General features: G+C 40.9%; 1 protein-coding gene across 6 annotated transcripts in view; it reads right to left on the bottom strand.

The window, feature by feature from the left end:
- LOC101166255 (neurexin-2) overlaps positions 1-17717 on the bottom strand; it is an 806741-nt gene that overhangs the window by 709010 nt on the left and 80014 nt on the right. For all 6 annotated transcript variants that reach the window (XM_023965856.1, XM_023965855.1, XM_023965854.1 and 3 more), the window contains exon 2: positions 6380-7646. In XM_023965856.1, coding sequence (XP_023821624.1) covers positions 6380-7091 — 712 coding nt within the window. In that variant the 5' untranslated portion in view covers positions 7092-7646. The remainder of the gene's footprint in view (positions 1-6379; positions 7647-17717) is intronic.

Consider the following 17717-nt stretch of genomic DNA (forward strand, 5'->3'; position numbering starts at 1 on the left):
GTACCCCAAGTAAGTTTAGCCAGGTTATCATGAACTTCTTAAACCTTACCGTATTTTCACAACCATAAGGCACAATTAAAAGTATTAAATTTTCTCCAAAATGTACGGAGCACCCTATGGTGTGGTGCGCCCAATGTGTTGTTATGTTACTTTGGTAAAGAGGACATAAGAGAGGACAGCATGAGAACGGTAAGGAGGAAGGTGAGGACATGCACAAAGGGACAACATCGTTTTGGAAAACCGCAAAATTCTGCCCGCAAAGAGACACATTTATGAAGCACAGTTTAAACTGCAACCTGTCAGCTACACGGAGGAACATGGCAGCGACTGCCAGAGAATACGAGATGAATGAATCCATGTTTCACGAGTGGAGGAAGCTGGAAAACGAACACCGACGAGTCAGGCAGACGCATCTGAGTTTCCGCGGAAAAAGGCGACTCGACCAGCTTGGAGACCCAGCTTGGAGAAGCTTCCCTGCAGTCACCATTCGACTGGGGGCAGTAACGCTTGCAGAGGAAGCTTTGCTTTCGCTTTATGAAACGCGTTTACAATGACAGGTGAGGCCAAACCTCACTTGCCTCATCTGACCGCACGTCACTACCTAAGATGCTTCAAAGGCCCTTCAGCCCCAAGCCTCTGGTGGACGACCCAACGTTCAAAGGGCAGGTGGGGTCATTTTCTTCATATGGTACTGAACAGTGTGTTGAATTTATCAATCAGAAAACAGATTATACAGGCTGGTTTCTGGAAACATGTGCTCACAGCACGAGGTGCTAAAGCCTCTCCACAGGCTACCCACAAAGGAAAGCATGTGTTTGGAGCCGACTCCCTGAACAGAGCTGTCCAGCTACTCTGCAGCAAAAGTTTTCCCCAGGTCACAATTCTTTACCGTCAAGCAAGGAATCGCCTTAAGATATCTTTCATGATACGGTCAGTTAACTGTAGAAGTTAACGAACTTAAAGAAGTTAAAGTTAAAGAACTTCTAGAAGTTTGAGCTTCATTTCATTCAGGACTTACTCAGATGAAAATGCTGTTTTTTGGTGTTTTTAACATGATGTGTTTTCTTCTCATGATGGGAGAACTCTTGTAAAGAAAATTAATATCAGAATTGCATTCTGAGTAGTTATTTATTCAAATCGTCGTGAATCAGGAGCAGACAAAAAAAATGCTGTTAGAGAAAGTTTTAAGGTGTGATGTAGAAAATGGCCATAAGCTCCCAGCTCTGCTCCATTCTGATCATCCACTGTCAGACAAATGGATCCATGAACGTCTTTGTTTTCTTCGTCTGAGCTTGAATCTGGATCCACACTGGACGGCTGGAAAGCTCTGATATTTCCCCCATTCCTGTTGCACCGGTTACGTTAGGTTGGGGGTGTAAGGGGCTGTAAACTATCAGGAGAGAGTTTAAACCAGGGTTCAGCAACAACCTGAACCTCTCAAAGAGCCATTTGGATCAGTTTCCCCCTGAGATGAAAGCACAGGGAGCCGCAACACTAGGTATGCTAAAAAAAATGTTTTTGATGATATATTGCAATAGTTCATTTGGCAATACTTGTATCATGTCAGCATATTTGTTTAATCATTTATTTTAATTATTTGTATTCTTTATAAACGTGATGTTTCCTTTGATCTTTTGTCCATTTTCCACAACCTTGAATAGACTTTTCCGTCTGTCAAACACGCAGAATTAAGATAAGTGAGATGATGGAAACAAATTCATTATTTATTTATGTAATCCAGTGAACCCAACAAATTATATTAATTTTACGGATGACGACTATTTTTTATTAGTAAGCTGCTGTTTGTTGCGGATCTGGAATCATAAGCAATGAGTCTAAGCCCCGCCCACACCTCTCTGCCTGTTTGTAGTTTTCCCCTGCATGCAATCCCCCCTCTGGCGTGTTCTACACAGACAGCGCAACATATTGGTCATAGTAGCAGCAAGGTGACTCGCGCTACCCGACGGTGTTGAAGGCACCACGACAATCTTAGACCATGATAGTTATTTTACAAAACCACAGAGAGCTGCATGCAGCTCTGGAGCCGCCGGTTGAGCTGCCGACCCCTGATTTAAGCAAAGGGAGGATGGAAAATCAGCGCACCCTCACTCTGTCCCAACAGTCCCGCCCATAACTCAGAAGTGAAATTCTAATGAAATGTTGCAGCTCTGCAGATGCTATGTCTTGGAAAATGATACTGTTTGGATTTTGGCTAAAATTAAAATCACAAAAGACCACTGGGAACACTTTGAAAATACATCAGAAGATGATTGCAGTAGGACTAATAACATAGAAATAATTCTGATAAAAGTCATTAGTTAGCATTTTAAGTTGATAACTTGTTCAGTACATAGAAAGGCTGTAATGGAAAAAAAGGTGCATTTCAAGTTCATAAATAGCAAGGTAAAATAGCAGAAATTACACAAAGCACACAATATATTTAACCTGGAAAATGGAAGTTGAAAAAAAAAACATGGAACGTAGACACAATGAGGATCATTTACTTAAATCAGGACAGCTGTGGATACATAAAACACACTGAACATGGTGTGACTGTGACAGACGGAATACATGCAATTACGTGTCTGTGAGAAGACAAGTCTCTGTTTCCTCCTCCTACCACCTGACCACCAGAGGGAGCCGGTTCCTGAATGTTAGCTTTCACCTGGCCTGCGCCTATCCCACTACGTCTCCCAACAGCCACTGCTCCTTATGCCTTAGCTCTCCACCAGCTGTTCCTCATTCATTAATCACCACAGCAGTGTTTAATCTGGCACCGATCTGGGTATGAAGTCTTTTTTGTACTCTTAGTCTCTTTGGTGTGTTTTGACCTCTGCCTGATCGGCTACGTATTGCCTCAACCTTGTTCAGTTTGTCCTGCTGGCCTTGTCTGTGTTTGCTGATAAACACTGTTGCTTATGGGTCCTGATGCCTCTGCCTCTTCGTCACAGTGTCAAAACCAAAGAATAACATAACTGGAAACAAAGTAACTGTCACAGCTGTGGCCATGTTTAGTTTTGTTTTCTTTGTATTCAGTGTTTGAAGTATTTTATTTCTGTATCAGAGTGGGACATCTGTGTTTTTGTGGATCTTTGTGTGTCCATCTGTGAGTGTTTTCAGATGTGGTACTGAGAAGGTGTGGCTTCCATTGAACCCAAGCTGATGGAAGCAGAAACTCTCATTTTTATATCCTTAAAATGAACGACACAGTGTGGATCTGCAATATAAAACATCTATTCAGTCATCGTGACTCTGAGTCTAACTTCAGTTCTTGCGATAGCTCAAAGCACTAGCGGTGTTAAATAAACTCCTCACCCTCTCCTTCCCTCTCTCTTATGGTGCAGAAATAATTTAACAAATCCGTCCAGACAAACAAAGGGAATGGTATCCCACAATCCCTTGTGCTGCCGATCTAACAGCAGCACCAAAGTTACACCTAGTTCATTGAATTAATTTGAATGAAAGTAAAATAACTCTGTCTGAGACGGTATTTTCATTTTTTATTCTATTTTTTTTTTCACCACTCCAAGGCTGCTGCATTGTATCACCATGTACAATGACAATAAAAGAATTCTGATTCTGATAACTACATGTTATTTTTAAGTTGACTGAAACCCAAAAGATGATTTATCTTAACTGAAGCAAATAATTAAGTTAGATCAATTCAAAAGGTTTATCTTTCCAACATCCATAAATGGTCTTATCACCCTCTCTTTGGAGGAAAAGTATTATCTGAGCTTCTTCATCCCCTAAATCATCTTCAAATGGACACGCCATGCTGCTTCACCTCTCTGTAAACAAACTAACCTTCAACTAAACCTGCTCCAGACCAGGTTATGTTCAGAGCATGAGTTGCTATGGCAACTTGACATACCCTGAACCATACCTCCATTCTTGGAACCGAAAGATGAGGTTATCCATTTCCTTGGCCTCAAACTTACCGTGGTAACTAGCATAACCTGCTTTCTGGAATACCCCCCTGTCGCTGTGGCTCTTTGTTCAGGGATTCTGTTTCTTTCACATGTTTTCTCCTGTAAATGTTAGTCTACAGGTTAGGTTTTTGTCATCGATTTCCCTTTTCTTTCATTTTCAAGTAAGATTTCACATTTCAGTTAGGTGGGGTTTTGTTATTTTGGCTTCTTCACCTCTTAAGTTGTTTGTTATTCATCCATTTGTGAATGAATATGCTATTTTGTTTGGTGATTGATGAGTTTGATAATTCTGGTCCTTTTTTATTGTTCTGTCTACAATTAATGCTTGAAATAAACTCAACCAATTACAGAATGAATCCTTTCTGTTGTAATTATCACATTGTTGCAACTCTTCCAATTTACTTTATTCTTAGTTTCCAGTAACTCCCATGTTTTTCTGCACCCCCTTTTTAAAAAAAAAAAAAAAAACAGCTGTATCCTGCTGTTAGTGTAAAACCACATCAAGGCAGTTGCTTCTACGTCCACCAGAAAAGCAGCAATCTGACACAAAACACAGGAGGAAAGACTTCAAGATCGATCTGGAAAGAAACAGAGACGCATCTGTTTGGCAGAAAAATGATTTCCTCTGCCAGTAAGCAGTCAGGTAACAATGAACCATCAGCAAGAATCCTGGTAATTTGGCTTCACGGCCTTCTAAAACAAAAGTGCTGCTAAGCACAAAACATCTGATTAAAAAAAGACCGGAAGTATTCCTGATCGAAGAAACTTTTTAATCCAAATCATGGATAAATGTCGATTACTTTCCAATTACTTCAGACCAGGAAAAGGCTGTTCTGGGTCAGATACTCAATAAAACAGTTGGCTTGGGCTCATTTCTCCTCCAGCGCTCATGTATGAACCTCCCGGTGGAGAAGTAGAGCCTTCCACGTTTCAGAACATTAATGACCAGCAACTTCATTATATCAGGCAAGGTGGGAGTCGGGCAGTGATTACTGGATACTTTTACAGCTGTAATGAAACATGAATGAGCTTCAAGGAATGGTAAAATTCCTAAGCAAGACGGGAAGATAAGTGAGAGACAGAAGGAAGGAGTAGGAGGAGGAAAAGTTAGGCTGAAGTGCTGACACAAGTTAAACGTGAAGAAGATAAGTGGAAGAACTCAGTAGCAGAGGAAGAGCAAAGACATGCGGGTGGGGTGAGGGAGGGGGGTGAGGAACATACACAGTCTTAACAAAGGAAGTCAGACAGAAATTTAGTGGTGCAATGGAAAATATGAGAGTGGGTGAATACAAAATCCGAAATGTCTGGATATGGAAATGGGATGTGTCGTTGAAAGTTAGAACCTGAGTTTTGAAAAAGGACCCAGTTGCAAAAAGATGTGGCAACATGGTGTTCACCACAGAAAATAGTCTTAAAAACAAAAACCCAGCAGGAAAAATGACAAGTGCTCAGGAACTTTACTGTGAGGTGGTTTTGGGATCCATCCAGCCATATCTAACAGGGCATGTGGGCTTTGTCTTCTTATGAGTCACACAATCCCTCTTAAAAGTGATGAGCACTCGCATCTTGGATCAAAGATTTTGATGCAGAATAGAACATAGTCATGCCCTAACTGAACATTTTCAACATCGATTGATTTCCTGCAGTTGTTGGCAAAGACTGTCGGCGAAACATGAATAACATCTGACTTTGAGAGAGAGAGAGAGAGAGAGAGAGAGTGAGAGAGAGAGAGAGAGAGAGAGCCAGCTCAGCTCAGACGAGGAAAATAAAGACATTCATGGATCTATTTGTACTTGGATCAACTGGATGCATCAGAATGGGATCGAGTTTGTGGCCCGCAAATGTGTGTTTTCTGCATCACAAATTAACTCTGCTTCTGATTCACAATTTGAATACAGGAGTACTCATAAATGCAACTTTAATCTTTATTTATGTCCTCCATCGTTAAAAACTGCAACAAGAAATTACTAAAAACTATTAAAAAAAATGTTATCAAAGAAGATTTTTAACCATCCGATTGGCAGACAGCTGCTATGCCAACTGAGCTACAGCTCAGTTGAGTTAATGTATAGGTAATGTCTAGGTTTGATGGTAAATTAACCACATTGACCTTTAAATATGGAGATATTAGACACACAAAAATTTGACAAAAAAGATGTTTGTTAATACTTCAAAGATGACATTTGTAAAGAGAAGCAGAAGCATTGCTAAAACTGGTTTGGAGGTGGTCTTTTGTATTTTTGTCAGCCCGTTTAATGGTTAACTGATTTATTTAAGGGACCAAATCAGCAATAATAAAGATGGAATACAGATTTATATATCAAAAATCTCCATTTTGTTGTCCAAGTTCCATTTTCCATCCCTAAAGGCAAAAATAGCACACAACGTTATGCCCATGATCAAAGCAACAAAGGCCACACAGCACCTCTAAGTTGGGAGCATCTTACCTTCCTTGCAGTACTTTCCCTTGAAGCGTGTATGGGAGCAGTCGCAGTGAACTTCTCCAAACTGAATAGAGCAAAAGCCTCCGTTGAAGCATGGGTTCTGCTTGGTGCAGAGGTACTCCAAGTCGTTCTGAATGCCTTGGCTGTTTAATAAAGAGGGAGGCATCTCTCCCACCTTCAAATTGGATATCAAGCCTTGAAAGGGTGGCTCATACTTTACTGTGCTGGATGTTAGCGCAGAGAGACGGACATCAGGTGGGATCCCACCGACAAACAGGTCACTGACCACAGCCATCTCCTTCCTCTTTGACCTGACCTCAGCCACTTTCATCTCACCGTCCACCATAAGCAGGGTTTCCCGCAAGTTGCGGGTGAGTAAGACCATGTGCCAGTGGTCATCGTTCACGCTTGTCTCCATGTGCAAAATGGCCGGCTCAGCACAGTGGATGGCAAAGCGCAACTGGAGCCGTCCGTCTGCAATCAAAAGTTCCAAGAAGTCGCAGTTCCCACCGTCGTCCAAGTACAGCACCAAAGCTTGGCTGATGTTGGTCTTCAGACTGAAGCTTAGTTCACCCATGGATCCAGCTTCCCAGCGCCCATATCTTGCAAACTGGCCCGGGGCCCCCCCAAACTCCAGCATTTTCACTGTGGTGAGGATACTGAGGAGTGCCAGAGGCCACAGGGGCCAGCACAGGAATCTTGATTCTCTTGTCATACTAAGGGCTAAAAATGTCCTGTTTCTCCAAGATGCCTTGACAGCCTACTGGGCCAAGAAGAAAAAGGCCTTATTGATTACAGATAAATGTATTTTAAGTAAACAACTCCACTGGGGTAATAGACATCAGACGATTGAATAAACTCCAGAGAAACACTACGCTCTTCGTTTTTTAAGCAAGCAGTTTTGTTTTCTGCTCTCCAACACTAGTTCTTATCCTGACTCCCTGCCAGGTCTCCCCATCGGTTGGTTCCTCAACGTCAGAGTCAGAAAAGTAAATGATGGGGATGGGGGGTTGGGATGGGATTGTTTTCCACTTGGCCTGTCCAGGAATACAGATTTCACTTCAATTTCCTGGAATTCTACACTGCAGCTGGAAGCTCGGAGAACCTTCTCTTGTAGAGAAATGTGAGGAGCAGAGAGGGGAGTCGGAGCAGCTGATTTGGTGGGAATCCGAACTTTTTACCAGTCCGCTGGAACGTGCATCGTTTATCATGAACCCATTCTCCTCCTAAACGTAGATGTGGACTCCGTGGTCATAGTGGCACGTGCAACCTGTAAGAACAGAGAAAATTGAACATTATTATTATTATTATTAATGACAAATTTCAGTTTTAAAAGTTTGGCAATCCATTGGTCCATTTAATTGCGTCTATTTTTTTTTATTGAAAATAAAAGACAGACCTGTAGAAAAATCATAGCAAGCCAAGTGCAAACAGCATCGGTAGAAGTTAAGATATCCATCATGAAAACAGACTTTTTGACATCAGTGTTTTTGCAAATGAACCCTTCACTTCACTCACACACTACAGACATGCATATGCAAGGACACACATCATTAACTCCGAAGCAATTCAAAGTGGATTGCTGTGGAGTCAACTGCTTCGTAAAAAGCTGATCTTGACCCCTTGAGCTCGACCTCCTGCCCAGACATTTATTCTTAAGTGAAATTTCATTTTCAGCAGACAGTGTACATTTAGATAGGCTAAATGTCCTTATGCCGCTTGGTGTTATCCAGCATTGCTCAAGTGTACAGACTGCACTCAGGTCATGGTACAAGTACATCAAGGAATAAGAAAGAGATGATTTATACCCATGATCTCAGAGGGCAAAAGCTCACAACTGATGGAGAAAAATTAAGGAGATGGAAGAAACCGACAAAGTTATAAAAAAGGAAAAGGGAGGAACAATAGCATTTGGCCACGGAGATGTAAGCTGTTGCTCATTCTAGTACATTTGTGGCATTAAAGCAGAGCCAACGTGAAAATTGTAACTAATGTCCTAAATGACTTACTATAACTTGTTTCTTTTTGAGAAAAAAAAAAGAATAAACTAAAGTACATATATTTTTTAAATTGTTTCTGCTAAAACTAGATTAAACAGGAAGTGCATCCAAGAAGCCAAAATCCCACAGACTTCTATAAAGAAACAAACAGCCTTTACTCAGTCATTCTATCGGTCAGAATAACCGTTCTTGCCCAGATACCTTTTTGTTAACATGTTCTTGATAATCCACATGTTTTTTGATATTTTCCTTCTGTAGTGCTAGTTGCACAAGTTATACACTGGCCAATCAGATGTCACAATAAAAGTATGTGGTGCCTCCTGAAGTCCGCAGAAGTAAGCACTTTAATTTTAACAAACTTTGAAATGGAAAAATGCAACTTTGCATCATCTTGTAACCCTTTACAGTAGTATAAGGTTCTCTGCCGTAGTACTGGTAACTGATTCCCTACGTTGTACATGGAAATGTCTCTTTAAAGTTTTGTTTTGAAGCCACAACCAAACCACACATAAACAAAATGAAAGAAAGCCTGCAGTGCAAAATTATTTTTGTTAACAAGCTTGCACTAAATCTAAGGCCGGATCCAAATAATATTATTAATAATTAATTGTATTTATATGGCGCCATTTTGGGCAACCCAGGTCGCCTTACATGTCCAAAACAACCATAAAACAGTCAATTCTGAGCGCTGGCAGCTACGCGCTACGAAGATGACCAGCGACTATTGATGACATCATAGAGGGGTTGTAACGTCTGGATTTGAAGACACTATTTTTTCTAAACTCTCTGCTTGGAGGTGCTGAATGTGGGGTGGGGAGAAGCCGGAGGGGTAGGGGAAGTTTTGGGTGAAAATGGCCAAACTGACAGATTTGAGACTTCACCCCCCTATTATTCTTGGGGTCGATTTGACCCCAATTCAATGTTTGTCATAAAAAGAGAATGGTTAACCTTTTTTTTTTACTTCATATTTCATGACTTTTCCTAATTTGATGGTGACAACTGATTAAGCATTAATTTATCATGATGATATTATGCTAAACAGATATTGCACACATTGGTGTTCCTCGGGGGGGGTCAATTTGACCCCAGGCTGTTTTAGCTGTGTAAAACTTGTCTGTCTGTGTGTGTGACCCAACATCCCCACACCTTCAGGTGCAGACTTGATACTTTTGAGTTGATACATAGCAAGGGGGTGGGGGGGAAACAACTATTCCCACGAGAACTTTGATACTTCTCGTGGTTTGGTGTGAAAATGAGGAAGCCAATGTTGGCTTGTGAGTTGATCACATCCAAGTCTTTCCAACTCCACCTAAAGTTATCATCTCAAGTAAAATATTTTCAATTGATGGTTATATATTTTATGTTAAATATGCTATAATGTTGAACTTAGGTCACTTTACTTTGCTGAACGTCACTTTGCTGCTGCCGCAGACAACAGAATTTCCCCATCGTGGGATAAAGTTTTATCTCATCTCATCTCTCAAATGTGGAGCTTGAATAATGACTTTGTCTACAAAATGACTGACTGTGTGTCTTATGGGTCACACTCTTAGCAAGAAATATGTCTGCAAGGAGCATACACTAACTCTGCACATCCTGTGTACAGTGGTGCAGACTGAAAGCTCAACTCTGGACATAAAAACTGTTCCATTTTCTGACTATCTGACCTATATTCTCATTATGATTTTTGGTTTCACGCAAAAACTTTAAAAACAGAAAGAAAAAAAACCTCTCTAACTCTGCCACTGCCGGTCCCAAGCCCAGAGGAGGGGTAAGTGAGACTTTACAGTGACCAACCACAAATATGTCACAGAAAAGGAGATAAAATAAGTAAATAAACATGTTCATTAAAGGAAATGGGGTCACTAACATCCATCAACATGCTTTATTCTGTGAGAGTCATGAATGTGCCCCCCAAATTAAAAAAAGATTTGGATTAAAACCTTTTAAGATCCACTAACTCTAAAACTGAAAGTTTAACCTGATGGTGGCGCTACAGCAAAGGTCATATAATCACCAAAACCAATAGGGTTCAAACTCTTGTGGTTATTAATGTCGTCAGTAATTTTGAGAAGATTTGTATGAAAACTTTTCAAGATAAGTTCATTATAATTTAAAAGTTTGGCCTGATGGTGGCGCTAGAGAACAGGTCAACCCACTGATCTGTTTCATTATCAAGGGGTTATTTATGTATTCAACAAATAAACAATGTGCCTGACACCAAAACTTGGTTTACAATTCTATGTAAATCATTTTCTGAAGGCAAATATCCCTGGGGTCAAATTGACCCCTAGGGTGAAATGTGTGAGTAATATTTGAAGATAATACGAGGGTTAAAACAATCCAGTTTTTAACATGATTTTCCCAAAGAGACAAATGTAGCTTCAAATTTCTCAGTTTTGAATAAATCTGTTCTGATTGGTGTTAGCAGCTTCAATTCAATTCAATTTTATTTATATATCCAGACATCACAACACAGATGTCTCAACAGGCGTCACACCAATAATAAAGTCATAAAAATGGAACCATAGCTGATTGCTAAACTAAACTAGACAGACCCTGGACATCCCTGCGCTTAGACCCTCCTTCTCTGAGGTGAAAGGTGATAGAGTCTGTGGCAGTTTTTCTTATCTGTGCCTCCTCCTGACATGTGTCGGTCACACAGTGGGTTACTAGTGCTACGGTGTCCCACCACCCCTACATGGCACCATGTAAGGGACCGTCTCATTAAGGGAACCATGTTGTTGCAGAGAAACAAACCCGGGGCTCACGCTGATTTAGCGTTACAATGCCATTTACATTTTATGGTTTAGTTTTTAATGCAGGCTTCTTCTTTTTTTTATTTCTGCTTATGTCAGTTTGTGTGTCAAAGCTGTGCTAATGGTGAGAAGAAAAAGAAAGCATGTTTAGCTGTGCTGTGTTGGTCAATGTTTATCAGAAATCTAGTTTGTTTAATGGACCATAAAACCGTCCATGTGTCACTGGAAACATGACTCATTAACCCTCACAGATTGAACAGTAACACGAATGCCAGCAGCATCTTTTTTAAAAGAAGAATTAGGCAATCAATAATATCCACTACATTTAACTGCATGGAAAAGAGGATCCTGCAATACACAACATGAATGGGTGACATTTGAGCACAGATGGAATGAATCTGAACACAGTAGCCGCTGACTACACCCTGCTGGATGGAAGACGGCTTTTCCGCTAATTAGGTGACATAATTGAAAGAAACATATTATTAACCCCAATACAAAAAGAAAAAATAAACAATTTAAATTTTGATTTGATTGAAAGTTGAAAATCAAGCTAACCACTACTGCCTGCAGACACAGAGACCTAAGAGAATATCTGACTCCAAAGGGGCATTTGTTGGGGCAACATGATGTAATGAATTGATGCAAATCCCACCTAAAATGCCCTTACTTCAGACACAAGACTTATTGTTTTCCATTGATTAATGGATCAAAAGAAAGTTAAGTCATGATTAAGACTTAGCTTTCCTTTTTTAAATTTCATCGACTCTTCTTATAATAAAAGGTTTTAATAGTAGATTTTAAAAAACACAAAGCAAACAAAAAAACAACAACATAGTCCCGGGAAAATAGAAATTCTGCATAGTTTAGGACCAGTTTAGGACCATGAAAGTCTGAAATAGTGATCAAAACCAAAAAACACTACAAACCATAATTATGAAATATTTGGTTAATATTAACATTTTGGGATTTATTTTACTGGAAATATTAAACATTATGAAAAGCGAGATCTGGAAAGATCAGACGATTACATTTTTTTAGAGAAATACATGACGTGAATGTTGAAGAACTGCATGTTTGTAGAAAACTACATTTTTATACTATAGGGTTAAAACAAAATCCCTCGTTCACACGTCCATGTGTTCTTCTATGAGTGTGTTTATTTTTTTATATAGTTATACATAAAAAGTTTTTTTTTTCTTAGACAATCAGAATTTTTGTCCGCCTTCAACATCATCTTCTTCTTCTCGATAAAAGGAAAAACCAAATGCTGCCCTTTTATTTTAATAAAATATTAGTTTAAAAAAACGTGTGCTGGGTCCAGCCACCCACAATATGGACTTTGCAGCAGATATTAAACTTGTTAAATAAATATATATTTTTCCTTTTTTCTTAATTATTGATGCACACTTTACTCTTATAGCGAGCCTAAAAAAAAGCCTAAAAATAGCAAACTGCCTCTTTTCTGCTTAATCATTACATTTGTGTAAAGCTTACAACCGAAAAAAACAATAAAAAAAACACTCACTTTGGAAAGAAAGCTAAACTTTTGGGACATTATTAGCATGAATGTGTTTGTTTTATTTGATATCAATCTCTTGCAGGGCTCCGCCTTGGGCCCCCGCTGTAAGATTCCCTCCCGCACCTGTTGTGTGGAGCGCTGGCAGGATTTCATCTATTTGCAAACATGCAGCTCTCAGATCATCATATCTACTCTAGTCTGAAAAAATGTACCAAGCCACAGTGAAACAAAGACTTCAGTTTTGCTGAATTGCCCTCATGCAGCAACCATTTATTCCGATGAGACAGATATTAAATATTTTACCAGGACAATATCTTAGACAAAGGATAATAAAAAGTGGTGAATATAAATCATTTTTCATGTGTGCTAATACAACGACGCACGTGTTCTAAAGCCCCAACATAGAAACAAACAGCCACTAACAGTATATTTAAGACAAGCAGGAGCCATTAATCCTGGCCTTTGAGAGGCTCACCAGTGCACCATCAGTCAGCATAAAGCTGCTGCTGCCACCGCTGTGCGCTAATTAAGCAGAGCAGCATGCAGAGCCACTTTTAACGTTCCTGGTCAAAAAGGAAAACATGGATTTCAAATAGAAGAAGAGAGGAAAGAAAAGGTTATGGTCAGGACAAAAAAAAGGAAATGCTAATATTCATTTTAATGTTTTTAGAGTTACTGCATCCGTTTTTACGCATACTATACACCATGCATTTCCACAATGCCACGTGATTAGTTATAAGGCGTGAAGCCTCTTTGACGCTCATAGAGAGAAAATCACTTGTTTCGGCTGCATAAATGTTTGCGGTGATTGGTTCTGTTGAGTGGCACATTTGTGTGAGCATGGGCCAGAGCACATACGCTAATACCCTATAAAAGCTTCAGAAGGCGGGGCAGATGGAGCAGAATCACAATCAGTTCCACCTTCATATAGGTCATTCTGGAATTGGAGTCTGTGGTTTTATGAACTTGGTATCTCGCTGGTCTGACAGCTCTCGATGAGTCATAAAGAGGCCTAAAATAAAACAAATTAACAGGGCTATGACTCAAGCTTCACAACAAGAGCGAAAAAAGTCCAAACCTGAGGAAGGTAGAGAACAGAGTGCATAGAACCTGAAGGCAGTAAGAACGTTCCTGCTCTTATGTCGACCAACTTACATCATTCCTGCCTGTGATCAGGGAAAGCGGCAAGTGACCAGATTTCATTGTTTGATCCATTTTCCTACCCATCTCCTAAGTGTAGTCAAAGAAGCAAATCTTGTCTTTATCCACATGACACCATTACTTTTAAAGTACAGTGTTCCCTTGTTTATGGTCTAAATATAACCTGCCATAGCAGAAATCTGTGTGAGGTAGGATTACAGATGTTTCAAGGCTGTAAAACTCCTCCTCACTACACACTTTATACATTTTTCTCAGAAAGACGTGAACATTTTCACACTTTTCTCTCTCGTTTAAACTCTGATAAAAATGAAAGAGATTTTTTAAAAAGTATGCAAAATTGTACAGACACAAATCCACAAAACAAAACCGTACTGCAACAGAGCAAGGGAGAATTGTATTTCCCTCAAGCATCACGTTGCTCCTTCTGCCACGAAACCATGAAGAGAACGGTGGTATAGGTGCTTCAGGCTAAAACCAACAGGCCGACATCTCTTGATTTAGCCCAAAATCAGCTCCTTTTCGCTTGAGACGCATTGAGACGCAGTAGGTCCAAGTGCTTTACAGATCACTTTTGAAACATTTGTTTCAGTTGAGAGGATTAAACAGCAACTATTCTTCAAAAGCAGAGTTGAAGATTCAGCTGGTTATCCGAAGGCCTTCGTGTATCCTTAATCAATAAAAACGGTGACACAAGAGGAAGAGAAAGACCGTTGGCAGAAGAAAGGCAAAAACTAGAAAGGTTTCCACCAATAACCTTCCACTCACTGCTTTAATGGAGATCCACTACCTTGCTCACACACATGCACATGACTGTACACACACACACACAAACACACACACACTATTCAAAATCTATTCAATTTAATTTACATAATCCAATATTACAGCAATAGTTGTCTCAATGGGCTTCATACCAGTAATTGTTTCAGAACATGAAATACGAAGCCCATCCAGACGACTGTTCTTGTGAATTTGGGCTATACAAATAAAATTGAATTGAATTGAAATGAAATGAATTCAATAGATTAAGCTAAACTGGGCATCTCTGCCCTTGGACCCTCCTCAAAAACAAAAAACAAAAAACAAACGGATTCCGGAACAAAAAAAGAAACCTCAGGGGTGTCCCCATGAAGGAGGGATCCTCCTCAGGACGGACAGGCGATGTACCAGCACTCTTAGAAGAATTAGCTTATCTAACCCTACAACTACATGTTTGAATAGTCCAGCAGATGAGCTTCATCCAGGTGGGGTAGGTGGACAGCTGGTGGGACAAGACGAGACCAGAGGTGAGGGCTACGGCAAAGAAAGCACAGTGGGATCTGCACATTTAATAAATATATAGAAGTTTTTAAGCATTTGGAAATTGCTAGATAGCTCATTCTACCATTGTGGGAACACATCGATTAGGAATCTTCAGCCGCATGGTGCAGTCTGGGTAGATGTTTTGGAGATAGACGCAGGTAAGCAGATGGAAATGGTTTGGACAGAGGAGGAACAGACAGTGATAATGCTGGGAAAAGGATCCTAAGGGTTGAAGCTACCAGGAAAGACAGGAAGACCAAAGAGGAGGTCCATGGATGTAGAGAAGGAGGACACGAGGCTGGGTGGTGTGAGTGAGGAGGATCCAGAATGAGAGGGTTAGATGGAGGCAGAGGATTCACTGTGGTGCCTTCTAAAGGTTGTAGCAGAAAGACATCTAGGTTGTAGACCTCGATGAGGATGTTCAGGCAGAAAAGTGCAGTTGAGTTGACCACCCTGTAGATAAAGGTCAAGACTCTGAATCAGCCAAAGAAAGCCAAAACAGACAGCTACATAGCCGCATAACGTGTGCCTTATTTAAAAGTTTTTTTTGGTTGACTGAAAATTAACATGCAGGATAACCCTTAAATGTTTTGCAGAGATCATCACTGAAGAACCAAAGTTGATAGAGAAGCTATGGATTGGGGAAGAGTTGGGGGAAAAAGTCGGATTTTTAAAGAATTCAGTTAAACTGATTATTGTCTCGTTCAAGGAGACATGTCTGTCCTTTGCACAGAGATCATGATGCCAAAAGCATGAGTGGTGAAAAAGACCACAAAGACAACTGGAGTAAGGAGGGCTGCACGGTGTCCCGGTGGTTCAAATCCCAGCCGGGACTTTTCTGTGTGAAACTTGCATACATGGAGTTTCTCCAAGCACTCTGGTTTCCTACCACAGTCCAAATAATGAAATTATGCCTCATAGATGAACTGATTACTCCAAATTGTCCCTTGGTGTGACTGTGAGGGTGTATGGGTGTGTATTGTGTGACCTTTCCAGGGTTGAACCCTTTGACCCCAAAACGGATTTGGAATGTTTGGAATATGGATGGATGGATGGATGGATGGATGGATGGATGGACGGAGGGATGGATGGATGGATGGAGGGATGCGTTGGGTGGATGGATGGATGGATGGATGGATGCGTTGGGTGGATGGATGGATGGATGGATGGATGGATGGATGGATGGATGGATGGATGGATGGATGGATGCGTTGGGTGGATGGATGGATGGATGGATGGATGGATGGATGGATGGACGGAGGGATGGATGGATGGATGGAGGGATGCGTTGGGTGGATGGATGGATGGATGGATGGATGGATGGATGCGTTGGGTGGATGGATGGATGGATGGATGGATGGATGGATGGATGGATGGATGGATGGATGGATGGATGGATGGATGCGTTGGGTGGATGGATGGATGGATGGATGGATGGATGGATGGATGGATGGATGGATGGATGGATAGACGGAGGGATGGATGGATGGATGGAGGGATGCGTTGGGTGGATGGATGGAGGGATGCGTTGGGTGGATGGATGGATGGATGGATGGATGGATGGATGGATGCGTTGGGTGGATGGATGGATGGATGGATGGATGGATGGATGGACGGAGGGATGGATGGATGGATGGATGGATGGATGGATGGATGCGTTGGGTGGATGGATGGATGGATGGATGGACGGTGCAATGGAGGGAAATATGTGGTAGATGATATAGAGCTTAATGTAATCAATCAAATTCAAATCAGTTTTATTTTTTTTTATATTTGGAAAACTTCAACAAAACTTAGCTTTAACACATTCTAAAGTTTCTATTGGCCGTCACAAATCACTGAATAGGGAACAAGTGCAAATCAAAGCTCCCAGAAAGGATATAAGGCATAATAAAGTTTCTTGAATAAAACAGATGTCTCAATAGAGCGGCTCAGGCTGACGGAGGTTCGTACTGTGGCAAATATATCACAAAACTCAAAAAGCCAGGCACCCATGAGATCTCTGCACCGAACAAAGCAATAAACCCGGCTCTGGATATTATGCTGAGCATTCCAGCTAAGAGATTTTCACTGATCTTAAGGACACCAACAGGATTATTACTTAGAGTCGAGGCCCACAGACAGCTGCGGCAGGTGAGCAATGTGTTTAATTTTACAGACCTCGTAGACTCTGATCTTATTATTGGCCTCTCAATTCACTCAGTGCACTTCCTTTGGTGGCATATTGATTTGGGCAATAAAGTTGAAAGCTGTGTCTCACAAAAGACTTCTCACAAAGCTGTTCTCTCATGTAGCTCTCTGAATTGAGTCTGTTTTACTCTTTTCTCTTCAGGCAGCTATGACGAAAGTAACTAAGAATATTCGCTGAAAGGGAGGACTGACAGTGATCTGGAAACATCGATTCAGGTTTTCTTTGGTTCGGCTTCTAATTAAAAGGAGCAGGAACATGTGCGGGCATGCAGGGCTGCTTTGTGAGCCTGAACAAAGACGTGACAAGACGGTTGAGCGCGGACAAGGAGGTGGATTTACACACGCCGTAAAAACCGGGGACAGCGTCCGCAAAACGGAAACTCGCCTCAACGAGTCCACTCCAAGTT

The sequence above is a fragment of the Oryzias latipes genome, chromosome 18 (assembly GCF_002234675.1).
Source record: "Oryzias latipes chromosome 18, ASM223467v1".
In the NCBI taxonomy this organism is placed as follows: domain Eukaryota; kingdom Metazoa; phylum Chordata; class Actinopteri; order Beloniformes; family Adrianichthyidae; genus Oryzias; species Oryzias latipes.